Source organism: Musa acuminata, chromosome BXJ2-9, assembly GCF_036884655.1.
Source record: "Musa acuminata AAA Group cultivar baxijiao chromosome BXJ2-9, Cavendish_Baxijiao_AAA, whole genome shotgun sequence".
NCBI lineage: Eukaryota > Viridiplantae > Streptophyta > Magnoliopsida > Zingiberales > Musaceae > Musa > Musa acuminata.
This window is the reverse complement of record NC_088346.1, coordinates 5,879,520-5,907,454: the sequence shown is the minus strand read 5'-3', so window position 1 is coordinate 5,907,454 and position 27,935 is coordinate 5,879,520. Positions and strand designations below refer to the sequence as shown.

Genomic DNA, 27,935 nt, shown 5'->3' with positions numbered 1-27,935 from the left:
GTAATTCGTATGTTGAAAAAAGCCAACAAGTTGAACCCTGCACCAGCAATTTTAGGAGCGATAAGTTAGTGATCTCGACGTCAATGAGCAACAGTTGTTCATCATTGATATGATCATCCTTGAGGACTATGATGTATCACAAAAAAAAACTTGCTATCCGAGTAGACGAGCTATATCTCTACCTAGCGAAGCCTCTCAAACCTTTTCAAGTTAAGGTGGAATCATAATGGATCTGATTCAGAGATAGTGCTAACTTTGGCTCAATAATTAAAGGTTCATGATAATGCACAAGATTTTCAGAAGTAATAATGACTAGTGTGACCACCACTAAGGATTGTAATATCCATCTCATAAAGAACTTACTGGTAAAAGGCCTAGAAGGTCACATTATTGCTGATCTTTTGTTCAAAATGGTGGTTGAAATGTTGGACATGATGATGCCAGCATTGGCTCCATAATTGGAGTAATGGTTCATGGTCATGCTCTAAAGCTATCAAAAACAATAGCGGTTGGTATAGTAGTAACCGCTGGGTATGCTACTTCCTGTCTCGGTGTCATTGATTATATAGTACAAATAACATTCTTTCAGGCTTGCTTCCCTTGTTGGAACCGAGGCTCTATATATCTTTCTTTTTTTCTTCTTTATGTAAGAGAATGAATCGAGGTTGGGTCACCTTAACTTCGCAAGCAGCTCTATCCATCTCCCATCATCTACAGGATCCAATGTAGACAATGTGGGGGCCAACCACCAACCTACAGAACTCTGAAGCTTACTTGTTTCACCTATAAGAGGTGGCCACCCCCAATTAGGGATGACCAACCTAATTTCCACCGCAATGGAATCCAAATCCCAAACTATAATAATAATAATAATAATTTGGGACTACTCTAATAGAGAAAACTAATGCTGGATAATCCTGCAGATTGATCAAATAGACTTGTTAGTTTATTAAATATTGGCTTCAATTGATCGAACAAACTTCGATTGCACTCTTATACAAATTATAACAGGCATCCATGAAACATGCCAAGCCACCCAGATCAGGGATTAGGAACAATCGGACTCCATACGAAAACCAATGTTACCTCTCATCATGACATGGCATCAAGATATTGAACGTGGGTGACTGAACGTAACGCAGACGTAATCTCTAGGGAAAACACAATTGACCATATGTCTATATGATTTGAATACCGTAGGCCATATCTGAAAGAAAAAGAGGAAGCAGGAACAGAGCCCCGGGAAAATAGCATTGACGCTATGACAAACACGATCCCATCCGCATCGGGTCCCGTCCCTAACACGTTAGTGAATCCTTTGGTAGTTTGCTAAAGAAATCTGTGGGCAGGCAAGGCAAATCGGTCATCATGAGACACCACCACATGTTAGGTGAGCCGCATGCTTCCAACTCCAAGAGACTTCACACCACTCACGTCAACTAATCTCGTGGATACCTTGACCTTGCTTTCGAATAGGAAGACTGACACAACTATCAGGGAAGAAAAAAAAGGAATAAAGGAAAAAAATAGAGAGAGAAAAAAAAAAAACAAATGCAAAACGAAATAGTTTTTCCCATGTCTTATTGTGCAGCTAAAAGATAAATTTCAAGAGTAGATTATTGCGGTACCTGCGGTATCCTCGTATGTTACTGCACCAACCATCTCACACCCAGCTTCTGTTGCACCGTCCTTCAGCTTCTGTTGCACAGCAAAGGCGACAAAAAAATTGATGTGAACATTCTCTAAATTTCTGCACGAAGACGAAAGACGAGACAATGCACATTTCAGAAGTTTGCCTACGAGCATCAAAAGAGTGACAAGATAGGAATCACAAACTAAAGGGTACAGATATTAGACAAATTAGCTGATGTTTCCGAGCTAGAGGTCGGTCACCGAGAAGCCTCCCCTTTATCTTATCAATCATGATGCACTAGAATACAATAGCACATGAGATGATGATGATCCCCATGGCCAAACCTCTAGGCTCTGGCCAAAGGTCTCATCCCTGGTGCTTGGTGTCAAGTTGGTGGTACATGACACCAAACATCACAACACACGACATGTCCCAATGATAGCACATGCAGAGTCAGCAGCAGAGACCAAAGCACACAGCCTAGCAACAGGATGATACAATAGTTGTCCAACAACGGCACACTCTAGTCCTCATCCACGGAAACAAATAATAGTTAGGAAGCATCTCAGCATCTCGACCTTGGAATCCTTAGTCTCAAGCATCGTCTCATCTGCAGGTAAACCCTACGTAGATAGAGAAGCTAATATCGAAAGAATAGAAAGATATCAAAAGCTATAACCTCTAATAAGTCAGCCAAGGATTCAGTCGTTCATAAATCGTTAGGGCCAGTAAACAAAGTAATATTGCAGGGAGAACCTAATAATGAAGAAAAAAAAAAAGATAAAAGAATTCACTATAAAACCTCGGAACAATTCCATAGTAGGAATAGCCTTGACAGCAAAACCCAAAATGCCACGGCTTCAAGATGTTAGTGTGGCTTATTAGGCAATAAAACCCCATCCCCTGCGGACACACCACACATCAAACTGGGAGGTACCAGCCTATAGAAATATTAATGGATTAGGAAACTACTCAGCCCATCATACAATTTGCCTGGCTGTTCTTCCAAAATCTCAATGTTCAAAAACCATAATTAATCTAACAACCAATTCCCCGAAAAATGTTCAACAGAGAAGCTGCAAAAAGATCTCTAGACCCTAGAAATCTTCAGATGTAAAACGTCAAGAAAAGTTCATGCACCCTACTCAAGTAAAATGAAAAATATATGTATTTGTATGTTTCTGGCACTAAAAGACTTTTTTGACAACAGCACATGGTTTCCAAATGCATTCATGAGAAAACCAGATGCAGTTGCTATCATTTGAAAGCAAGGTGCTTCACCTGATGCTCGCACTTATTAGAACGAATCTACAGAAAAATACTTATCCTTGCTTCTCCCTATCAGTATATCCATTTCAAATACATAAAAAAAACTTAGTTTAACCAATTTCCTGCATCTGGTGCAACCAAGTGGAAACTAATTTCAGCTGTCCGGTCTCAAAACCCACTCAAGAAGTCAAATTACTTGTCAAATATATCCACCCATCGTCTTCAGACATATCCAATTAACACAAACAGGTCCTTTTCAAAAAGTTTCTTTAAAGCTAACAAGAAGCATGATAACAAGATCAAGGGTTGAAAAAGGGAATAAAGTCCTCAGCACTTATTGGGCCAGTCAATATCATCAAGACTCACGCACTCTCACAAGATCCTGCCACAAGTAGGTTGGCATCACAGCAACTGTCACAAACATGGTCAAAGCTAAAGATTTGGTCATCATTAATTTTTTATTATACAAGATCCTGAGGAAGTCAACAGACCTAGAGAACCCAAACGAAGACTGTAACATGCAGCAGCTGGTAAACAAAAGTGAACTGAAAGAAACATCCAAGGCATATTCATAATAATATAGAATATAATCAAACCTCAGTACCAATAGATTAATATAAGGCCAAAAGTCATTGATATCAGCTTTGAACTGATTGCATTCAGTATCAACAGAAAAAAAAAAATTGTAAGTAAAAATTGAAGTGCGACAACTAACAAGAAAAAAAAAGGGGGGTTAAAAGGGAAAGGATTTGTTAAAGAAACTAAACAAAATGCTTGCAACTTAGAAATACAAAGATCCACAATATCCTCTAAAGAATGATTCTAAACCAACTTTTGACAATTAAAATTGAAACTATGAGCCATATTATTTTCATACTCGTAACTTGTACTCATAACCAAAAGCTCCTGTTCATGCAAGTGTGCTACTTTTCGACAGTTCCTGGATCAAAGGGTGACTTTTCCAAGGCCACATTGGGGTCATTTTAATAGGGCCGAGATTTTCCCCACCCTGGGCAAACTGAAGTAGTGCACATTCATTTTGGTCGACATAGGCATGTCAAACATCATAGGATCTTAGTTTGACCTTTTTTAGGTTTATTATTTAATTTCTTTCATCTTTTAGGTCTTATTGGAGCATCAAGTAAGAAATTAAGATAATGGTGAGGATTAATCAGGGTCTGGAAAATCTCTACATTTTTTTCTTTAAGTTGATCTTTGTTCCATCCAAATAAGTGGGCACCTATTGTTTCTGTTCTTCCAATCAATGTCCATTTTTCTCTCACATGAATTCCTTTATTTTATTTTATTTTTTGTCTTTCTCTCTTGAAAAAATACATATATCTTCCCTTGTTGGCTAATCGCAAGTCCTAATTGGACTCAAATTGCTAAATACTATAAGTCTGTAACAAAGAATTCTTACATCCTAGAAAGGTCAGTACTTCTCTAGGAAATTTTCTTCTGATATAAACACACATACGAAAGACAAAACAAAGAGAACTGATCTGGAATTTCTTTGTGAGAATTAAAGCCTCCATGTGCCATTTGTGTTAAAATCTTCCCGTCTTCAATAATTTCACACCTACTACTATTTCCCCATCTTCGATCCTTGAAAAAACCAAAGAAAAGTGATCTGAAATTTTATAAGAAACTTAGGATCGATCTGCAACGATTCTTGATAGCTTCCCCTCTTTAATGTCCTCGCTCCAACTTCTCAATGAGTTCTTGGTTTCTTAACCCCTTGAAGCAGTTTGTTCAGTTTTGAAAGACATGGTTGCCTTGTGTTAAGGTCAGCAATATACCTTCTTAAAGGTATCACTAAGGTAGAACTCATTCATTTCGGTTGGCATATGCTTCCCTCACTTAGGCCTTCGTAAACTAGCTGCCTTTCCTATATGATACCCATTAAATTACATTTTTTCATTTAAGAGAAAAGAAACTGTAGCCTGGCAGTCCATAAATGAGCCACACTAAACAACTCCACCTTCAAGGTGAAAAAGTGAATATGATTAACACAATTCAGGAAAGAATCATATAATCGAACTTGTGTCACCTATTAAAAAAAACATGATTAACACAATTCAGGAAAGAATCATATAATCGAACTTGTGTCACCTATTAAAAAAAACTACTTATTGACGATTGACATTAGGAACTGCTGCACATTATGGATTCTATGATCCAAAATTTAGGGCGTGCTAAGAAATATACAATAATTAGAAGATAGAACGGAGAATACACACATGTAAGCAACAGAACTTATACTACATAACATCAACTAATAATTTACAGTAGAATTTCTCGTAGTTATACCTTAAATTTATAATAGATAAATCTCAGGCAATCTGTTACAAGACCACAGCAGGTTGCTCTTGCAATACCGGACGTTATCCCAGAAAAGTAAAGATGATCAGAAGAAGCTAACCATTCACAAACTTACTCAGAGATTAACCACGCATTTCTTTGGTGTCGAGCCGACCAGGTAACCCGTGGTCGCTGCAGTTGTCCCATTTCTCAAACCAATCGGGACATCATCGCAGTAGACCCTCATCGTGTGCCATCTCGTCTTCCATGCCCCGGGCTTAAACCTCACCCACGCCGAAACCCTAGCCTGGAAGCGCACAGCCCCATCGCCTCGGCCACGGTCCGAGTTGATCCCCTTCACCACGTTGGAATCGACGTACATCCCGACTGCCACAAGCCGAGCGCGGAGAGCGGTGGTCGCCCCTTTCGCCTGATAGAAAGGCGCGAGCGAGGTCTCGGACAGGGGGTCGGAACCATAGAGGACGGCAGCGGCGACGTGGTCGTAGTAGATCCCCATCTTGCTGTTGGGATTACGGACGGTAAGATCGAGATCGAAGTCGGCGGACAGCAGCTGCTGCGAGGTGGAAAGGTTGAAACCAGAGACGGTAGCAGAGGAGACGGTGAACTCCGGTAAGCGGGGGCGGAGGACGAGCCAGACGATGAGCGTGATGAGGCCGAAGAGGAGGAAGAGGGCAACAGCGATGGAGAGGAGGCGGCGGAGGAAAGCGGTGTTGTAGCGGGGAGGAGGGGCGGCGGCGGGGTAAGCCGCGGGGTAGTACAGCGGCTGGGGCGGGGGTGGGGGCGGATGGCCATTAGGGTAGTAGGAGGCTGGCGGCGGAGCCGGGTAGGGGTAGGATGAGCCGGCGGTGGCAGCAGGGTAGCCGGTGACGACGGTTTTGGGTCCACTAGCGGTGGAAATCATGGTCGCGAGGGCCGGAAGGCGAAGAAGGAGAGTGGAGCAAAGGGAAAGCGGAGAGATGGGGAAGGACGGCGTTGGGCAGTTGCGCTATCTGATCTGACGGGTTGGTTGAGGCGGCGAGAAGAAGAATCGCTGAAGCCGGTAGGCCAAGGCACGTCGCGTAAGGGGAGAGTAAAGAACGCGGCGGCGTTTCGCGTTAGTCGAAGGAGGACTTGCCAATTTTGCTCTTCTTATTTTATTTAGGGTTCCACTCACAGGTGTCGATTATGGCTCGCGTAGGCTCGTCCGGAGCGGAGATATTTATTAATAATAATATAAATATAATTATTCAAATATTTTTTTATTTATTTGATAAAAATAATATTTTTATGACGTCAAAATTTTATAACTATTATTTTTATTGTGATTATCCCATCCTATTTATAAAAAAAACTAAGCAATGCATTCATTATGAGGTTGATTGTGATGAAATTTGGTGTTTATATTTGATTTATGAGAATCTTGATTGAAAAATGCAAACTTGACATAGTGTAAAATATGTGTAACATAAGATAACAATTGTAACAATCCAAATAGTAGCTATTTCTTGGTGAAAGACAATGATAGTGGTATAATTGCTATGATTCTTATTACGTGAACCACCATAGGAAAAAAGACTCATCATATCTTTATGACAATGGAAATGGATGGTAGACTACCTTCTTTTTTCTCTTTGATGTTAAGTACAATGTAGAATTCTCCATGGAGAGGGGGGGGAGGGGATTACGGTATTTGTATTAAAAAAATTTACACAAATCCTTATCATTCTAAAAGTATAATAAATAATCTCATTTGTCCTAATATTATTAGTTGCATTGATGAAAAAGAAAACACATGACATAAAATAAATATAAAAGTGATGAAAAAAAAGATACTTTTAATATTTCTTTTCTTTCCATGACGTGATATGTTGAAATTATCTTTTTGCCTGTAAAGTTATTATAAATTAAATAGACATTGAAATTATTTTTTTTGTTAATCATATTCATATCCATGTGATGTCATATGATATGTTTTTCGTAGTTCAGATAAATGAGGTTATTTATTTTATTTTTAAATCTATAAAGATCATAATATAAATTTTTAAGTATAAAAAATTAAAGTGTTAATAGAGTCCGAGTACATACAATAATCTATAATTATCCTAAAATAATATTATCTTAAAAAGTTAAAAATGAAATTATGAATCTCAAAATTTTATGACTAGTAGTTCAGCTTCAACGTTTCGAGATTCATTTTTCTTGTAGAATATTCTATATCTGACATTTAATTATATTATATGGTGAATCTATAAACCCAATTGATCATTAATTTCATTTGACATCTCATAGGGTTATTGTTTTGAGGAAAAAGAGAGAGAGAGAGAGAGAAGGTAATGGAAAAAATCGATAATAAAAAAATAATGAAGATAAATTTTATATGGTTAAACCCTCCTTGCATAGTCAAGTTATTTATCATGATTAATTACAAATTAGCTCAAACCCAAGTATAAAGTTCCTTATACATCATAATCTTTCTCATTATTTCTTTCACTCTCTTTAGATCCATAAAAAAGAAACTCTAAGAGCATCAAACAAAATATTATATTGCATCATTCTCTTTCCAAAAATTTAGATGCAATTGAATCTTTTTTTTAATTATTTTTTGAAAACAATTTTTTTTTTCATACATTAATTTCTGGTCCTCCACGTGTTTAATTATAAGAATTCAAAAATATTTATGTAACCCACCAATCAATATAGAAAACTTAAAAAGATAAATTTTTTTAAATTCTCAAGAGACCCTATAATATTATCTAAAATTATAAGATTACCTATATCTTTTATCAGATGAAATTTTATTTATTTATATAATTATATGTATTATTTATTATATATTTAATCCATACAATTTTTTAAAGATTATATATATTATTTTTATTTTTATTTACTTATTAATTTAAATAAAAAATATATATAATTTTAAATAAATCTTAAAATATTAGAAAAAATTATTACATAATGAGCTTTTGAAATATATTTTTTATAAAATAATAATTATATCAATATATATTTAAAATATAATTTTTATCTATTATTTACTTGAAACTCAATATTTTACGAATGTAACACTCAATATTTCTCTAACATTAGAAATGAAAAAAAGACTAAAATTGACTTACAAAAGCATGACATTTGATATTAAAGCTAATTTAGTATTTGAGCATAAAGGTTTAGATAGAAAATGACTATTCGCAACGTGGAGTTATCATTGGACTAGGCCGCCTCGATAGCCAAACAAAATTAATAGACCATTAACCCATTAGACTGACAATTAGACATTCGCTGAGTTCCATTCCCACATGGAAGAGTATAAATACGTTAGCAAGTATAATTTATATCTTCTATCGTTTTCTTTTGTTTAATCTCAAACAAGGTCAACTCACAAAAACGAAGGTCAACATCTTCTTCTTCTGACGAGCAAGCAAACTAAAACAAGCAAAGACTCTTCCTTAATGTTTCATGGCATTGGCGGTGTCGAATAAGAAGCGTGTGTGGCTTGCATCGTCTCATGGCAACAATTCATCTCTGTTATCTGCATGCATATGGAACACTCTTTTGATCTACTGTTAAGAGTGTCGATCCATGTTCCATTATTTTGTCTCGTCCTGACAAAAGCAATTTGTACCGCATTCATTGAATTCATTTCATTTGCTTCATCCGCTTTTCTAGTACATTTTTCCTTGTATATCTCGCACATGTTTAGTGTGGATAGCTTGCGAGAGAAATATAATCGTGTTTATATTTTTATCGTTTATGAAATGAAATCACATTTGATAATGTGAAAGTAAAATTCAGCGTCATGAAGGTTTTTTTTCTAAAAAAATATACTCAATAGGATTAGGCCAATTTAATTTGGATTAGAAGCTCTAAAATATTATTTTCATCTTCTTATTATCGAAGGTTCTCTTTCCTCTATTGTATGTCATTGGATGTGTGGGTTCGTCAATCATCTTCCTTGTTATTTTAATTCATATCGAAATTGATTCACTGAATCTAGAGATGGAATACAAGAATAAATTATGAAATTAAGATATTAAATTAAAGGTGATTTCTCTAGAAAATCTTGTTTTTCAGTCTTCTCTCAAAAGATAGATATTTCCTATTTTGATTTTTTCCAAATGATATCCTTTATTTTTTAATCTTGTAAATACCTTTATCGTTCCCTACTATCACCTCCATCGTCATTGTTGTTGACGGAGAGAAAATGATGTAGAAGGGTAAATAAACAATAAGGAAGGAGGGGGAAGAAAAGAGGAGGATGCAACGACAAAGGAGATGACAGTGATGATCTACTGCCTACGAGTTTGGTGTCACTATATTTTCGGATCGCAATTTATGTTGAAGACAGATAACATCGCTTTGATACCACAATGTCACGGTTTTAGTTGGAATTGCCTAAGGCGTGAGACACCCTTGCGGCCAAGACGCGAACTTAGCTTGCGTTGCCTAAGTCGTGTTTCGCCCTTGCGATATTGCTCCGCAAAGATCAGCCCACTTGCAACCTCTCGCAAGTCCCGAAGGACCTATAAAAGAGAAAGTTGATTAGTTCGAAAGAACGAGCAACGGATAAGTCTAGACGCCTCCGCTCACCAAAACGTCAGCCATCTCAGCCCCTTTGAACCCCTCGGGTGGCACAGGGCTGGATGGGGCTTCGGTATAGTGTCGGGCGTTGAATAACCTTTCACAAGTTCGCACGTTACCTTGACGGGAACTTATTGTCGTGTCTGGCACCCGGTGAGCAGCTGTTTGTGGACTTGCAACTGTTCGTTCAACCCTCTAAAGTCCTTATTTTCCCCCTCTCCCTCTTTTCTCTCGTGCACGCAAGGTGATTGCTGAATTACTTGTAAAGCTTCCCCTTTTCGCAAGACGTTGGGACTTATCCGTTGCTCGTTCTTTCGAACTAATTAACTTTCTCTTTTACAGGTCCTTCGAGACCTGCGAGAGGTTGCAAGTGGACTGATCTTTGCGGAGCAATATCGCAAGGGCGAAGCGTGACTTAGGCAATGCAAGCTAAGTTTGCGTCTTTGTCGCAAGGATGTCTCGTGATTTAGGTAACCCAAGCTAAGTTCGGGTCTTAGCCACAAGGGTTCCTTATACCTTAGGCAATTCCAGCTAATACTGTGACATTGATGAGAAAAATCAAATGACGAAGATGGAGAAAACATTTTTACGGAATTACAAAAATAAGAACATTATTTACGAAAAACCAAAATAGGAGACGTCGAAAGTTTTTGTGATCGTACTGTATTGAATTCAGAGAATATTATATCACGATTAGAAAAGTCGGATCGTATTGATTGATTTTTATAAAACTAAATAACGAGAATCATAATACACACTCGAGATTCTCAAACAAGCGAGAGAGAGAGAGAGAGAGAGAGAGATACACACTCGGATTTCATTCCAACTTCGGCCATCGCTTCCATAGGCTGCACTTCCGCCATCATAAAAAGTCAAGCTGAGAGAGAGCGGCGGGGACGGGGAAAAGATCTCTCTCCCGTGGGAAGTGGGGAGGACGAGTGGCCGGTGAGCGCACCTCGCGAAGGAGCGGCTACCGGTGCGGCCGCGTCGGATGCTTTTAATTCCCGATCTCTATCCCCATTCGCTTCCCAGCGCTGATGTGTTCTCCATTTCCTCTTCCACCGATCCACTGTACCATGAAAAACACATGTCACTCTCCTTCACCCAATCATAGCTGGTGCTTTTAGCCGTATATTGTGGACCCCAGGATGGTATCGTATTATGAGTGGTGAGTTCTTGCTGTCGCGCGTTGTGCGTGGCCTGCTGGATCCGCACCCGCCACGACTATAGGATATTTCTTCCTCCCCGCTCGAGTTGCCGTGGCCACCGGTTTCATCCCCACTCGACCAAAAATCTCATTTTGCCTCCTCCCTCACTCCTCTCTCTCTCCCTCTCCCTCTCCCTCTCTCTCTGTTGCACGATGGAGGTGGGGGTGAGGAGTGATCGGGACGAGGGGGCGCCAACGGCTACGGCGGATGCGAGGGACAGCGGGGGAGGATCGCGCGACGCTGACGATGCGGTGCGGACAGGGGAGAGCGTCGCGGTCGGTGCCGGCCCGAGATCCGAACTGCAGGTGGTTCGGTGGGAGAGGTTCCTCCCCCGGAGATCACTCCGCATCCTCGTCGTTGAGCACGACGACTCCACCCGGCACATCGTCATGGTGCTGCTCCGGAAATGCAGCTACAACGGTATGTCTCTCCACTTCCCCTCTGCCCTCCAATCTGATCGGGGAGCTTCCAACGTTTGATTCTTTAAATTGGTATGGTCGAAGTCGTGGCGGTCGCGGACGGGCTCAAGGCGTGGGAAGTCTTGAAGGAGAAGCGCTACAACTTCGACCTCGTGCTCACGGAGGTGGACATACCTTCGCTTTCCGGGATTGGGTTGCTCTCCAAAATTATGGCTGCCGAGCAGTGCAAAAACATTCCTGTGATCAGTAAGTCGCTGAAACCAACCCAACGATTACTCCAGCGCCCTTATAACTGACCTTCTTTCCGATTGTTTGGTTCCACCTTAGATGGGTCGCTCAAAATGCCAACTTTAGGCTATGTGTTAGGGTTCACCCCGACACTATGATCTTCTTCTTTACTATGTCGGCAATTTTATTTGGAGTATCCTGCTCTATAATGATTTCATATATGTAGGATTTCCCATGCTGTAAAATTGCCTGAATTGTCAATTTTGGCATTGGAGTCAGTATCATTCTCACCATTGATTGGTTTGATCGATCTTTGTTTGCTACTTTTTTTTTGTTTTTATGATCTTTTAACATAAATAAACCATTTATTTGAAATTGCATGGTTACTTTGAAACCTAGAGACGAGCAATCTCTCTGTTAGATATTTGTATATCTATCTTGATAAGTCTATGATGGTGCTTTCCGTTACAGTGATGTCCTCCCGAGATTCTATCAGTGTTGTGCACAAATGCATGCTAAATGGTGCTGTAGATTTTCTTGTGAAACCAGTAAGGAAGAATGAGTTGCGGAACTTATGGCAGCATGTTTGGAGGAGGCGTTGGGTATGCTCAAAGTGCTAGTTAATATGGCGACAAATTAGCCACGCGCTCGGTCAGTTGATTGGTAGATTATTTGTGAAGCATCTGACAATGATTTTCTTGACTAAACTCTTGATGCAGTCAAGTAGGAGCACAGCTGCCTCGGACAACATTGCTGCTATCAATCATGTGAGTGTGAATTCTGGGAATGGATCCAAGACTGGGGAAAACAGTGATAGGGGTGATGCTCAGGTAAGGGAACCTTGTTAATTTTTTTCTCTACAACAAGTGCACTTCATTTATCATGGTTGTTTGATTATTTTTCCTGTTAAGAACATTGTGCAATCATGATCAATTATTTAGCTTTTCTGTGGTATCTCAAGTGGTTGCATGATATTTTAGCAGATTTCCGGTAGTAAGCCAGAGATGGAAAACAAAATTGTCCAGAAGAACATGCCAAAAGCAGAGGATCCTGGTAATGGCACCGAAGTTATCACAAATCAATCAAAGAATTATGATGATCATGAAACCAGAGGTTGTCAACTGTTCTTTCAATGAATTCTTTTTTATGGGATGAGAAATTTTGGAGCCTTATCATCAAGCTCTTATACTGAATAAATTTTACCTTTGCAGATGAAGCTTCTGAACCGAAGGCCCAGGTCAATCAGTCAATTCAAGAGGCTTTTTCGTTGGGGCATAAAGAGGATAAATTTTTTTTGTATAATACATCCACGTCTAGGGAGGAAGAACTGGCATTTCTGAGACTCAAAAACCGTGAGGACATTGAACCAAAGCCATACTGTCAACCTGATGCTACAACAGATATTTTGCAGAATGTCATAAACTTCATTGAACCAAGAGGTAGCCGAAGATGTATGTCTGCAGCCTTGGGAAAGGTTTCATTTAGGGATGATGTCCTGTGTGAAACCCCAACATCTTCTCATGGAAAGAGTACATATGAATTTGGTTCCTCCCAGCTACATGAGCTTTCTTTGAGAAGACCACAAATTAATGGCTGTGTAAGTCTGGAGTTCAAGGAAAAGCATGTCCTGAACCATTCTAATGCCTCTGCTTTTTCAAGGTAATCTTTTTATGAAACATTCATTTTGCTGTAGCTTCTATTTTCTAAAAGGCTTGCTATGTTATTGATGTTATTGCTTACTCATCCTTTGTTGTTTTATGAGTCTTTTGCATAAACTTTGTGAACCGAGTTTTAGTATTTCTGGCTTTCGGCAAAAACTTAATTGTTTCCATCAATTTTGAGACATTTTTATTGCTCATGACCTGACACCAATCTTTCGAACTAGTTTGCGTGTAGAGGCTTCCTATTCAAAAAGAATTTGATTCCACTATGCAATAATTTGTAAAAGACTCATTGTGATATTCTCACTAATTTTTGAAAGATTTTATGCTAATCTCAAATGGGAAGGCCAAGAAAAATCTGTTAATTTTGGAATGTACTCCTTCATACCAATTTTTAAATGATCAAATTACCTTTCCATATTACTATCTTCCAAAATAACAAAGGATAACTTCACTAAACTGCTTGCATAAGTGAGTCCTATAATAGCCATACTAATTATAATTTACACTTCATTACCTGTATTACCTAGGACTGTGTGAATATACTCATTTTCCTTTTTTTCTGTCTGGTGCTGGTGCTTTCATTTTTATGGGAAGAGACACAAACTAAGATTGATTAGAATTAGAAACCTGTGAATGCAGGCAGAGCCTGATGTTAATTTGTAATAGATTTCAATAGCTCTGTAGCTGATAGTTTGAAGCATTTTACAGATTGTAATTAACCATTATCTTTCGATACTTGTACTAGAAAATTTTTCAGTCAAAATTGCTTCTAAATTGATATAATGTCATTTCATTTTCAACAAGAGTGATGAATCTTGCAGGTATGGTGACAAAAAGATGCATCATTCTTCTCAAAAGCCAGTTTCTTCTTTATTCATTCACACCAGAGAATCCATCGATAAACCTCAGCCGCATGTCAGTACAAATAGCTCCTTTAATGAGAAGGATGGTACCATTTTTCCTTCTCATCCTGTACGAGAGAATGCTTCGGTTGGTCATTCCTCTGATGGGGCTAATTCCTTTTTTCGGCATCCCCAGTCTGGCATTTTGTCAGTGCCAGTTTCTGTTGGAGAGATTCCTTACCAAAGCATGTGTGCAGGATATCATACCATCCTGCAACCAATGTTCTACCCTGAATCCTCTCAACCACAAAATTTGTCTGCCTCAGAGGATCCAGGAGCAACCTCTTGCACTCCTTTGAAAAAATCCAATCAGAGTGCCAGCTCTAACCAGGATATTTACAAGGTTTGTGGAAAAAATGATTGTGACAAGACTACAGAAGCTGCTGCAAATGCAGTCAATTCTTTAGAAAATTGGAATGATATATTCATCCAGAACTCTGGCAGAGAAGGGTTGGATTGTGATCGTGCTCGTCGAGAGGCTGCATTAATAAAATTCCGCTTGAAAAGAAAAGACAGATGCTTTGAGAAAAAGGTAATGGGATGAATGACTTTAATTCGTGCACATGAATATACTTCTTCATCGAAAAATTCACGATGGATAGCACTAATGTTCCTTGATGTACTTTGCTTTGGCAGGTTAGATACCACAGTAGGAAGACGCTAGCAGAACAGCGGCTGAGGATAAAAGGGCAATTTGTGCGTAAAAAAGCAACTAATTCGGCAACTGTAACAGAATCAGAAGACTAACTCGAGTGACTTACCATAAATTTTCCTTCAAACTTGATGTCCTGTCAAGTAATTATGAGGTAAATTTGACATCGGGTGTTCTCTTTTATCGATGTCCTCAATTACCCTGCACGGTTCTCGTCCATGTTGTTAGCTCGTAATCCGAAGGAGATAGGTGAGACAATATTTTCACAGGTTCTCATACTAAAGATGGGAGTAGCACAGTTATATCCCCACATCTACACTGCTTGGAAATTGTCATCTGTTTGTAGACCCTCCTTGCGACAAGGTCTGGAATTGCTGATCACTCTGGAAATTAATACTTGCTATGGTCAGATGGTCCGACATTCTTGAATTACCATCTTGCAGCAAATACAGAACTGATGATTTAACTCGTTCAAAGCTGACCACCACAGAATAAAACAGCAGGTAATGTTTATGTTCATATTAGGTTCTGAAGTGTTGCAGTGTGATACTTATCCTCTTTCATGCATCGTCTTGCCACGACCAAATCCAGTGAGCTCGTATGGCATTGCTGATCCTAAGCGTTGGATATTATATCTTGTTGAATTCCCATCCGGAAGATTCCTGTTTATATCTTGTCCTTTTTAGGTGTATTTGTACTTTTGTGATCAGAGATGAGAAACACTCTTTTTGACATTTGTCTGCCACAAATCTTGGGTTGACTACAATACGAATGACACCCGAATCCATAAAACATAGATTAGCCTAACATCATATATTTCTCTCTCTAGAAACTGTTGTTATTTCAAGAACATGTGGGATGTCATCGGTCTTCAAAGATCTTTATTGCTCCAATGTGATAATACATTATCTTTTCTGATTTCAATGCCTCTAAAAATTATAGGGGGGAGAGAGTTATGATATCTAATAATATACTTCATTTTCGTTTAGCATTTTGGCACCTACAATCCTACAAAAGATGAACCTCTATTTAATTTGAATCAATCTTGATGAAGACATGTGCCAACCAATCCAAGCTTGGAGAGATGAATCTTCCAAGTCTCGGAAGAGCTACTAATCTAAAGAAACAAAGAGCCCAGCGAAAGTGACCGGCAAACTACTCCGTGGTTACGCACCCACTTTTTCCATGTGGTGGTGATCGGTCGATGGCGTCGGCTGCTCCAAGCCGTCGTCTGTACTTTGGTGCTCTTCGGCGAACGAAGAGACCGCAAGGCAATGAAACAAAGAGAGGAGCGTAGGGAAGTTGGATGTGAGCGGCTGCGTGCGTGCGTCCGCCCGTCCGCCCGCCCGCCCGTTTCCTTTTCTCGCGGTGAAGGGGAAAGCCGAACCATTTTGAGGCCCACTCGACACCATCTGTTGTTGTTTCCTTTATGTGAGCGCTTTAACGTGCACTTCTCGATCATGACAACCACGGGCTAATGTAGATTGGATACACTTGTGGATCTAAGAGGGTTGGAGCTGTTTCTTTGTCGACGATGTGTCTTTAAATGCTTGATTTGATTGTATGTTTGACATCGGACACAGAAATATTTTGTTTTCCATTAGAAATTAGACAATTTAGGGTACAGTATATGATATCTGTTTTTGGTCAGATTTATACAAAACAATGTCCTTAGTCAAATTAAAAGTTGACTTTGTCATCAATGCGTATTGGACATATGTCACATCGACTTTTAAAGATGACAGGACATGCTATACCAACATGGTATTAAAAGGAATATTTTTTTTTATTAAGCTAATAATAATAAAAATAATGCTTTTGGTTCATTCCTAACTCAGATAAATAAATACTAAACTCCTTATATGCTTCTAGGAGTATTCTTAAAAAAAATATTTTTATTTTTTTATTAATATATCTTTTTTATTTATTATTTTTAAAAAAATATCTTTTATTTTATAAAAAATGATATTATCCTTCACCTCCATCCCATTAGTCACCATCACCTTTGCCCTTTATCATCACTCATGTTCTATTATATATATATATATATATATATATATATATATATATATATATATATATATATATATATATATATATATATATATATATATATTTATTTATCTTGAATACACTAACGATACAATGACTATGATTGTGTTACTATTCACCTTCTACAATGTGTAAGATTTCACTCGGAAGAGGCCCTGGCCTCCTTGATGCTCCAGTCGATCCTTATCAATACTTTCAAGGTGGCTTTAGCAAGCGATGGGCGAGTGTGTGACCATGTGGGGGTAATACACTTATGTTTAAAAAGTTGAAAGCATTATAGAGGATGAATGTGAGGTCTATAGTAAGAGAGTTACAAAGTCATACGATTCGTACGATATACTACGAAAGTCATCGAGACAATGTCATGTTGCTCACCGGTATCTTTGAGGTTGGAGGAAGATAGTAGGGGAGAAGACAGTAATGCAGAGGTGACTTGACAAGACAAAAGCGAGGGGTAATTTAATCTTTTTGAAAATAATGAATATTATATAAGAATAAATGGAAAAAGTTGGTAAAAAAAAAGATATAATTTTTTTTAAAAAAAATTACCCTATGCTTTTCATACCCATGATAAATAGATTAATAGACATTGACAATTAAAAGAATTTATGAGAGGGTAATCTTTTGCCTGAACAAACTAAAATTAGACAAAGAACATGAGATAGAAGATATAAATATTTTCTATTAGAAAAAAACTTAGATAAGAGATACAAATAAATTTCATCATCTATGATTAATGACCAATATCAACTACATAATGAAAAATTGTTCGATCTTTCTTTGATATGACTACAACTTTAACTGGCTATTTCGTTTATAGACTCATTAGAATACATTTATACTATATTAAATGACTATTTCATTTCGACACTACTATTAATTTGATAGATTATCTCCATCAAATTAGAAGCTAACGAAGATGATTATCTATGAATCAAACAAAATAAAAATAAAACATCAAACCCGATTTGGACTCTCCAAGATTAGAGCAAATAGAATTAGTGTTCTTATTTTCTTGTCATGCTATCCCAATCATCATCGATCAATACGGTGCATGCATGATCAATATGTACCTCGTGCTCCTCCTGTCTAAAGAGCACACGGGAGAACCTTCATGATACTTATTAACCATTACAAGTCTAATGTCTTAGTGATATGTATGATATTTTCTTATTAATCGATTTAGATAATATTCTTGAAAAGAGCACTCACTATAGGTATGGTTTTCAAAATTTAAATCTCTCAATTCTCCCATCAAATTTCATACCAGTTTGAGTGTCAATTATCTATCTTTAAGAAATAATAAACATTCGATTCTCATGCTCAAAAACTTTTGGAAAACAAATTATGTTGAATCTAATCAATTCTGAAATGTAACAATGAGGTGGCTTCCATGAGTACCTTATAATTCACACTACAAAGTTAATCATGAAGATAATGAACAGTAAACTGGTAATATCAAATTGAGTCGTGTCAATAACTTAATTCAATATAAAAATCCTAGGAGGTACGAAAAAGCAAAACAAAAAAAAAAAAACAAATAAAATACTATGGTGGTAACATTAAATTGAGTCTTACCATACATTGCCAATAATAATTCATTCTATATATAAAAATATATAAGCACGTTAGGTACGAACAAGACAAAATATAATTAGAGGAAGATTGGAACCTTCCATCCAAGTCTACTACTTCACTTCCATTTCGCATCATGTACCATATTTTAAACAAAAGAAAATAATGTAAACACAATAATTCGTCAATAGGATGCTTTCAACCCTCAATTGGCTCCTAACTTGCTACGCCATTTAGTGACCTATAAATAGTGAGACTTCTGAGAATTTGGCCTTGTGAATGGTGTTTTAAGAGGTCAGAATTGTTTCCAAAGGATGTGCCGTGAAGACAATATATTTGATTCATGATGTTACTTATATAACAATATAGACCTTTTGAAGGCGAGATATTAAATCCTTAATGATTAGTGAGATGAAATTTTGGACTTGTAATTTTTTTGGTAAGCGAATCCGATGTTAAAATTCGATTGTAATTTTTCTTAGATTCACTGTTTCATTCCTATATAATATTGACTTTTAGGAGTTCATTAGCAGTCGATCCAAATGATTAGAGACACTATAAGATTCGATCATATCCGTCCACTTAGCTTTTTCGTAGCCGTGTGGGGTTTTGTGCCACGTAAAGCCGGCCAACGAGTTTGTCTTCTTACATGTGTGAAACGTGTCATTCATTCTGATCCAAAGAGAAAAAGAAAAATCTAACGACAAAAATCTATATATATATATATATATGTAATATGTATATATATATATATCGCCAACTATTGAATATAATTGCCATTATCCCAATCTCCCGTCGAAGCCCCCACTCTTCCTCGATCAACGCAACGCCTGTGCTGAGTTGATAGCTTTCGAGTTCGAGCCTCGACGACTCGGTAAATTTCTTATGGCCACCCAGTCGCAGGCTGCCCGTGGCACAACCGCCACCGCCACCACCATAGAGGACCTCCACTCGGACATGCTGATCCGCGCCCTCCGTCACCTCGACGGGCCGGCGCTAGCAGCCGCCAGCTGCGCCACCACCCACCTCCGTGCCATCGCCTCGCAGCCCGATCTCTGGCGCGACCTCTGCGTTACCACTTGGCCATCCCTCCGCCACCCCCGCCTCCTCCGCCTCCTCTCCTCCTCCCCCAACGCTCATCGCTCCTTCTTCTCCGACGCCTTCCCTTCCCCCTCTCCGCTCACCGTCCTCACCGACGACGATGCCAGCCTCCCCTCCGAGCTTATCTCCGCCGTTGACCTCTACCACCAGGGCGCCCTCGTCTTATCCCGCGTCGTCGAGACCGACACCTCCACCCTCTGGTTCAGGGGCGCCCCCTTCCGCATCGATGCCCTCGACCGGAAGGACCCACCTCCGCCGCCCTCGCCTACGCTACCCGCTGCCGCTGCCGCGGCCGCAGCCGAACCGGACATCTCACCCGAGGATCTGACACTGAGCTGGGTCGTCATCGACCCGCACCGGCGGCGCGCCATGATCGCGACGAGCCGGCATCCTGCGGCGGTCGATCGGCACTGGATCACCGGCGAGACGGTGGTCCGGTTCGCGTCGGTCCTCGGCGAGGAGTGCGCCCTCGGGGTGGTGGTCACCTGCGGGGAGGAGACGGGGCACGTGCTCGAGATGAGTCTGATGGCGGAGGGTATCGACGGGGTCTGCTTGAACGGCAGGGACGGCTTGGCGGTAATCCAAGCGGCGATAGAGGGTGACAGGAAGAGAGAAGAGGCGGAAGAGGTCGAGAAGAGGAAGTGGGAAGAATTCGTCGGGCGACGGCAGAGGCGGAAGGAGGCGGCCGCGCGGCGGGAGCGAGTGGTGGACCTGGCCTGCCTTGCGGTGGGCGGCGCGGCGTTCTTGGCACTCTTCGCAATTGCGGTTTCGAGGTGGTTGGATCGCGCGGTCTAGCTGAACCGGGAAGAGGTTGATCCCCTCGCTTCTCCTTTTCACATCTCAACCGTGAGCGGGACCTTCCCTCATATCTCAGCCGTTCACTTAATGTGAAGACCATATATGTGGCACGTCACCATAGTTCTCAGGTGGGTCCTCCAGAAAATGGACGATCGATATATGAGCAGATGACCATCAGACGGTCCAGATATCTGAACTGATACTGCGAAGCGGTCAACGCAATACTAGTTAGAGAAATGATAGATACTTGGATGTAAAGATAGGTGGGTCACATATTATGAATGGTTATCTTAGGGTTGTTATGTAATCCCATCCGGTCTTCGCGAAGAATAACTCACCTAATAACAGGCATTTCCACATCCTCTTTATTAATAGCAGCAATTCGCTCGCCACAAGTAAAGGATTCTGAATACTGTCCAACTCCTCTCGGTATTCAACCATTCCACGCACACATCATCATCATGTCGTCTGGTATCCAAATATGGAAGAAGGGTGGCAAAATGCGGATCGTCGAAGAGGTGGCAGAAGCAGCTTACGGTAGCTCGAATTGGGTCGGCCATGGAGGAGCCGATGCTGGCCATTATAAGGGCCCAACCGCCGCAACCATCGAGACCTTTGGGCTCGACTGGAGATCACTCAAGGCCCACGAGCAACCTCCTCGCAACCACGCGAGGGCTCCCTCTTGCAGATCGTCCCGGCGTCTTGACTCATCTTGTTGGCGGAATCAGGTAAATCACACGTTGGAGGCGAGGGCTTTTCTTGAACCCCGTCCGATCCGACTGGAATAGGACTTCTCCGACGAAGACGCCGTCGCGGCCCGAGGCTTCGACGAACCCGTCCTAGGCTCGTGTGCTACTCCGAAATTTAATCCCGAGGTTCGCGTAGATTTGGAAAATTGGATCGATTTGAAGAGAAGATGGGAGGATTAGAAGAAGAGAAGCATGCGCGGTACATCGTCTCGGTTGAAAAGGTTCTCTTTGTTTTCGTACTTGGATTCTTTTTTCTCTGTGAGAATGAAATTGATTGGGGAATTTGACGATTTGTATCAGAAGAAGGATGATTTCGAGGCTTTAGTGATAGAGCATTTGAGAATGAATGGTGCATATTGGGGTCTGACCACTCTTGACCTGCTCAACAAAATTGGAGCTATCGATGTAGATGCGGTCGTGTCTTGGGTAATGGAATGCCAGGACAAAGATTGTGGTAAGTTCGTTACCCATAACAAAAGGTCTTTCTTTTGTGGTAGATGCGTGATGCATCTTAAAAGTGTGATTTCAGGAGGCTTTGCTGGAAACTTAGGGCATGATCCACACCTTTTGTACACAATCAGTGCTGTGCAAATTTTAGCACTTCTCGACAGGCTTGATGTTCTTGATATCGAAAAAGTGTCGGATTGTATCCTTCTCGTTTGGAGTTTATAGATTATATCTCAACAATTTTCTACTTTTGCTAATTTAATTGATGGTTGATGTTGGAAGCGTTCTTTTTTAGCATCTTTTATGGTTGTACAATAGTTGAGCTATGTTTTTCCATTATTCATGTTGTTTATTTTATAATTTGATTAATGGATGACATCCATGGCATTCTGATCCAAACATTCTCATGGTTTTGTACATTTAGACTCTTCCGTTTCTTGTATGAATGTATGAAGAAAGTTGACCTCAAAGTACAAAGTACTTCATACCTTGATTTTTATAAATCACATAAGATATTTTTAAGCTACTAAGTAGGTTAGCAACTGAGAAGGAAGCAATACTTCTGATTTCTGAAATATGATGCAACTGGTCTTGAAGACTGTTGATCACAGAGTGGAAAAAGGAGGAGGCTTCTTGTTTATTCATTTTATGAGGTCTTTTTAGCCGCTAAACTTGAAGGAAGGAGAATTATGATGTTGATTGTGGTGGATGATTTGCTCTATAAATCATATATTCATAGTTAAAAGCGACTCAAATCTTGAATATGTTAGTTTATTAATTTGTGAAAATGTTTGGTTTTTGCTACCAGGATTAACAGTCATGGAATCAAATTAAATAGGAAGTTCTTAGTTTCAGGAGAATATACCTGTTGATGCTTCATGGATTGAAGATAATTAGCTGCGTGGAAGAGGAGGTTGTAACAGATACAAGGCTTGAACCCGATCACAATTTTGTCATTGTTCAGATTGGAACAATCGAATTCTCAGTAGATAAGAAGTTTTTTAATGCTAGTTGAATCAATTTGGATGTTATTTGGTTGGTTTATTTCCGTAAGTTTTTTATTAGATTGTTTTAATCGATTGATTAATTGGTGGTTTATGAGAATTTAGGAGTCCTACATATGTTAGTACTGTACAAGTGGCTGTAGCATGAATTTTTGCTACAAGTTTGTACAGTTTTGTGACCGATAACTTTTTTGCTAGAATCATTTTTGCAATTGTATTTGTCAAGAAGGAGATGTGACTTTATAACAGTTTTGTAATTGAATTCAACTGCATCTATCGTTGCACTTAATTTTTAATTCAGATGTGGCTGGCTTGCAGAATGAAGATGGATCTTTTTCTGGTGATATGTGGGGTGAAATTGACACTAGGTATAGTTCTCTTCTTACCTGTTGTTTTAAATTGTCATGATATAAAATGGTTCTGGTGATATATGGCAAGGAATCGCCACTAGGTGTAGTTCTCTGCTCACCTGCTATTTTAAAATGTCTTGATATAAAATATTCAGAGGACTTGGTATGAACTTTTGTTGTAGGTTTTCTTATTGTGCAATCTGTTGTCTCTCACTATTGGGCCGTCTAAGTAAAATCAATGTGGAAAAGGCTGTAAATTTCATTGTCAGCTGCAAAAACCTAGACGGTGGATTTGGGTCTATACCCGGTGGGGAGTCACATGCTGGCCAGAGTATTGTTCTTCTTTGCTATTACTATATCGTGCTTGTACTTCATTTTAAGCCGCATTTGTCCACTAGTTTTACTTGGTCTGTCAAATTATCAATTTCTTATCCCATACATATATTGTAAAACCAATGCAATCAGCTCTGCTGTAGTTGATACTGATGCTGTTTCTTCTTCATCCTTCATCAAATTTTGTACTACTTAAAGATACTTGTCTGACCGTTTGGCATGCAGTCTTCTGTTGTGTCGGTGCACTTGCAATCACGGGTTCCCTGCACCATGTCGACAGGGACCTGCTTGGTTGGTGGTTGTGTGAGCGGCAATGTAAAGACGGAGGATTGAACGGCCGACCTGAGAAGCTTGCCGATGTGTGATTCTATAGTGCTCGTCATTCCTAATTAGCCCTTAAGATCATACCTTCATCCTTTCTTTTCATTGAATGGACATCTCATTCAAGTCAGTGCAGGTTTGCTACTCTTGGTGGGTACTATCCAGTCTTATTATGATCGACAGGGTTCATTGGATTGACAAGGAGAAACTCACTAGGTTCATCTTGAACTGCCAGGTCTGCATATCCTATCTAGTAATTTTTTGCTGTTAACAAGTTTTATCGTAAGTGAAGGATATTATTTCGTATATTATTTGGGTGGTGCTATTATTTTCAAAATGCAGGACAAAGATAATGGAGGCATATCAGATAGACCAGACAACGCAGTTGATGTTTTTCATACCTACTTCGGCGTTGCAGGTGCTAATCAACATTTTCCATGTTCCTTTTTTTTATTTTCCCTTCTTCTTTGCTTAAACCTCTTCTGCCCAATATATTTGGAAATCTTCACAGTTGTCTTGGCTCTTGTTCTCTGTTTTATCATTTCAAAGTTATTTTTCTGGACATATTTCTGAGGCTGTGTTTATATTGATAAACAGGGCTCTCTCTCATGGAATATCCAGGATTAAAGACGATAGATCCTGCCTACGCCCTTCCCGTTGATGTGGTAAATCGAATCTTCTTTAGAAAGTGAATCTACTGTGATACGAACAAGCAAGTGGATGCTGCATTTGATTGCTGCCTCCCGTATGCATGCTGGACGTGATCCCCTCCCTCTCTTCCTAGTATTCATCTTGAAAGCTTTCGAGGAGTCGAATTCCCATCTAAATCTTTTATTGTGGACGTGACTACTGTAACTAATACTACCTCATCACTAGTTATATCATCGCATGTTTCCCTCTTCGCATCATTAGTTGCTTTTACACAGTCATTTGGACCAGCAAATAAATATGAATGAATGCCTCGATGCGTTGATGTTGATGTGGTGGCACACACTTTAACTTCTGTTCTCGCCCAAATTAAATTCACATCATGGAGGATGCAACAAAATCATACTCGTAGATAGTTATTCCTACGTGGCGGTTCAAGCTGACTCGGAATTGTTTTCCTCGTCTACTCCGAAAGGAAGTCTGGTCGCGGAGAGAGGCGGTGCCTTTCACCGCCTTCCTTCTTCTCGACCGACGTTGGCGGTAGGCCTCCCGATCTTTTTTTTGGACGCCTATAAATAAGGGGACGAGCGCCAATGCCCACAAACCTATCGGCAGAGAAGATGGTAGCGAGGGGCGACGGAAGACGAAGGGCTCTCGTTCTCTTTCTGGTTCACTTCCTTCTCCTTTGCGTCTTTCTTCTTCATGCGACGGAGGCCCACCGCTCCGTAATTCCATCAGGCATGCACTCCGTGTTCCTTTTTGTCTGAACAACCAACCACCTTTCTTCGTTTGTGGTGATTCCTTCCATAAAAATTGAAGAGCTCGACTTGCTTTCTTTCTTCCCCCTGTCGACAATTTAAATGATTATTGGCTCAAGTTTGAAGCATGAACGATCTCATCCGCCCGCCTTCCTTCTCTTTCAAGTAGACTGTTCCACATGGGGATGTGATTCGTCGTTGCTTCTCGACGTAGCACTCTAGTTTATACTGCTTCATCTTAATCGCAGCATGACCAGTCTCACCTTTCTTAGGTTGTATAATCTTATGATTTATTTGTTTTTCATGTTCAACGCATTTTCAAGTCTCGGGCAATAAAAATAGAATTAGGTTGAAATAATCAAATCTTTCCAAACTTGTTAAATGGTGTGCTCGATCCGAAATAAAGACACAAATTGTTGACACATTATCCAAAAGAAAATTTAGGCTTTTAATTGTAACCATGCTTTCATGTGAACCTCGGTTTCGTGAAGAGTTGCTTACTCTCTGCCTTGCGGCCATTCATATGTATTACATGTTCACCGTGTTTTTCTCGACTTGCATCGAATCCTATTTGCCGTGTATTTACTAATTGTGTTCCTTGTTCTTTTCAGCAAATTTGCAGCATAACACAGGAGATCACGTTTCCAGCTCGAGAAGGATCACAAGAGGCTTCGGTGGGGGTGGACACGGTGGTGGCAGCCACGGACGTGGTAGCGGCCGTGCTCGTGTGGTGCCAGGCGGAAGGGGAGCTGCTGCTTCTTCTACTCGCAACAACGATGCAGCGAGTCGTAGCTACAGCTACTCCTTCCCGGTGGTCTTTGTTATGGTAGCTGCGGCTGCCATTTTTGCTTCTTTTTAGACTTCACTACTAGGATCAAACTTACCGTCGAAAGGTGACGATGAAACAGATACCGGTAGAGTAGAACGTTAATTGTTTTGTTGGATTGTGCAAACCTTGTTTATGAGGTCGACACCTAATAATGGCAAGTCTTGTTTATAATAAGATGCATGACATTAAGAGAGAGGTTTACATGGACCCAAGAAACCTTCCCCCGGAAAGCAGAGAGAACAACCATAGCATTACAATGGCGGCACATCGCTCTTATTTGTAACCCTGATCGCTACTAAACGACACTGCGTCATCTTCAACGGAGAGATGGCAAACGAGACTATTTGTATGGTGGTGGTGGTGGTGGTGAAGACGGAGAATGATAGTGACGCGGCGGTGGAGAGTGCTCAGGGATGGTCTTGTATGGTGGCGGGGCCTTGTATGACGGCGTCGGCTGAGAAGGCGGGTGCGTCGGATGGTGGGGTGGCGTCGATGGAGGGTAAGGACGGTGGGTCGGTGGTGGAGACTTGTAAACCGGCGGCGGAGTTCGGGGCTTGTGAGCAGGAGGTACGGGATAATCATGTGACGGTGGTGACGGGTGCTGGCCATGCGGCGGCGGGGAAGGCATGTGGTAGTACGGAGGGTGTTCTGCGTGAGTTGGTGGTGCAGGTTGGTGGTGGTGTTGGTGGTGGTGGTGGTGTTGCGGAGGGGGTGCACCGTAGATTGGTGTTGGGTGATGGTGGGACGGAGGTTGGCCACCATGACTCGGTGGCTTAGGGTGGGTCGTCGGAGGGCCGTGGTAGGGTGGTGGTTCAACTGAAGGCGGCTTGGCCACGGGGGTGGGCGGTGTGATGGTGTAGTAAGGCGAAGTGGCATCACACAGAGGTGAGAGCGTCACCACGAGAGCGATGCAGAGGGGGAAGAAGGCCCTCAAAGCCATCTCAGCACTCGCTCTACGGGCACCAATAATGGCTACCGAAGCGGGGGAGAGGGAGGAGGTGCGAGATCAATACATTTCTCCTCCCTCGCCAGCCTTTATATACAGGACAGCTTCGCGTGACGGAAGGAAGGAGAACCGAGTTGGTGAGGATACCACCACCTAAACCTGCCCACCATAATCGCCAGAGTTGTTCTTTCTTTTCTTCGATTGCCGCAGCAAGTCAAAAAGTTGGATGTCAGAGATCACGGGAATACGTGGAATGGATTGACTAATGTCCGGAACGTGACCATCAGAAGTGGGCCCTTCCCATTCGAATGGATTTGAAATGGGATCAATCTTTCCGCGTTCGTCGGTGTCTTGTTTCACATGCAGCCAAAACCAACGCTACCATATTGCCCTTTTGTGAAATTTTACTTCCCCTCCACTCCAAAGATTGGGTGACTTTTCGGAGAAAACGTCTTCTTTAAGGGTTTTTCCCGAAAAGTACCAACATTTTTAAAAATTGCCAGATAATATTTTTTTAAATTTAATACCTAAAATATCTTTGATTGGACAGTAATTCATGTATTCCTCTCTCTCTCTCTCTCTCTCTCTCTCTCTCTCTCTTTTTGGGATCAATCCAATCCACGGAGTGAATTGATCTATTTGTAATGGTCTCTACCATAAAAATATTATAATTAAACTAATTCACCTGCGTACTGATCCATAGGACAAGAAAGGAAACAAAAAAGTGACGACGTATTCCGAATACTAGGCAAAAAAAATTTATCGGAAAAAAATAAACTTTTATCGGAAATTTGCGATTTTGAGTGTTGATGGACAAATCATGTTAGTATTGTGACGCAAATGTGCACATGCTCGATGTGGCAAAGTGCGAGTGAACCTTCTCAGTATTTTCACACGTTTAATCCTATAGAAGGGCATCTACGTCGGATGTGGTACAACTGCGTATGATCGTCATATTCGTATACGAGAAATAGTTCTTAATCCAAAATGTAAATGTCAGTCACCTCAACGATCCCCTGACATACGTGTAACTCTAGCCAACCTAAACAACTCATCCCGCCAATGCAGTAACTGTACGGCGACTGAGGAGACAATTATTGTGTGTTTGCAGTGTCAATAGGGCCCCAAGAGATAGGACAAGTATGGCCTCTCGTGCTCGATTCTTCG

General features: G+C 40.5%; 4 protein-coding genes across 6 annotated transcripts; 3 read left to right on the top strand and 1 right to left on the bottom strand.

The window, feature by feature from the left end:
* Positions 1-956: 956 nt before the first annotated feature.
* Positions 957-6,350, bottom strand: LOC135582571 (NDR1/HIN1-like protein 10). Of its 2 annotated transcripts, none has more exons than XM_065125007.1 (3): positions 5,340-6,350; positions 1,629-1,750; positions 957-1,490 (listed from the first exon to the last, which is right to left on the bottom strand). In XM_065125007.1, the coding sequence occupies exon 1, from the start codon at positions 6,123-6,125 to the stop codon at positions 5,340-5,342; it is 786 nt and encodes a 261-aa protein (XP_064981079.1). In that variant the 5' UTR covers positions 6,126-6,350; the 3' UTR covers positions 957-1,490; positions 1,629-1,750. The 2 variants fall into 2 exon arrangements, with proteins under 2 accessions (XP_064981079.1, XP_064981080.1); XM_065125008.1 differs by having other exon boundaries at positions 1,629-1,698.
* Positions 6,351-11,034: 4,684 nt separating this feature from the next.
* LOC135622811 (two-component response regulator-like APRR9) lies at positions 11,035-15,167 on the top strand. Of its 2 annotated transcripts, none has more exons than XM_065125006.1 (8): positions 11,035-11,412; positions 11,496-11,657; positions 12,111-12,241; positions 12,359-12,469; positions 12,623-12,752; positions 12,851-13,298; positions 14,125-14,737; positions 14,842-15,167. In XM_065125006.1, the coding sequence occupies exons 1-8, from the start codon at positions 11,145-11,147 to the stop codon at positions 14,950-14,952; spliced, it is 1,974 nt and encodes a 657-aa protein (XP_064981078.1). In that variant the 5' UTR covers positions 11,035-11,144; the 3' UTR covers positions 14,953-15,167. The 2 variants fall into 2 exon arrangements, with proteins under 2 accessions (XP_064981078.1, XP_064981077.1); XM_065125005.1 differs by having other exon boundaries at positions 12,620-12,752.
* Positions 15,168-19,246: 4,079 nt separating this feature from the next.
* LOC135622809 (probable F-box protein At2g36090) lies at positions 19,247-20,742 on the top strand. The gene has a single exon (XM_065125003.1). The coding sequence runs from the start codon at positions 19,370-19,372 to the stop codon at positions 20,378-20,380; it is 1,011 nt and encodes a 336-aa protein (XP_064981075.1). The 5' UTR covers positions 19,247-19,369; the 3' UTR covers positions 20,381-20,742.
* A 147-nt stretch (positions 20,743-20,889) lies between these two features.
* On the top strand, positions 20,890-24,495 carry LOC135622810 (geranylgeranyl transferase type-2 subunit beta 1-like). Its single transcript, XM_065125004.1, has 9 exons — positions 20,890-21,353; positions 21,433-21,586; positions 21,662-21,778; positions 22,885-22,951; positions 23,116-23,264; positions 23,492-23,625; positions 23,724-23,822; positions 23,930-24,005; positions 24,185-24,495. The coding sequence occupies exons 1-9, from the start codon at positions 21,300-21,302 to the stop codon at positions 24,277-24,279; spliced, it is 945 nt and encodes a 314-aa protein (XP_064981076.1). The 5' UTR covers positions 20,890-21,299; the 3' UTR covers positions 24,280-24,495.
* Positions 24,496-27,935: the final 3,440 nt, after the last annotated feature.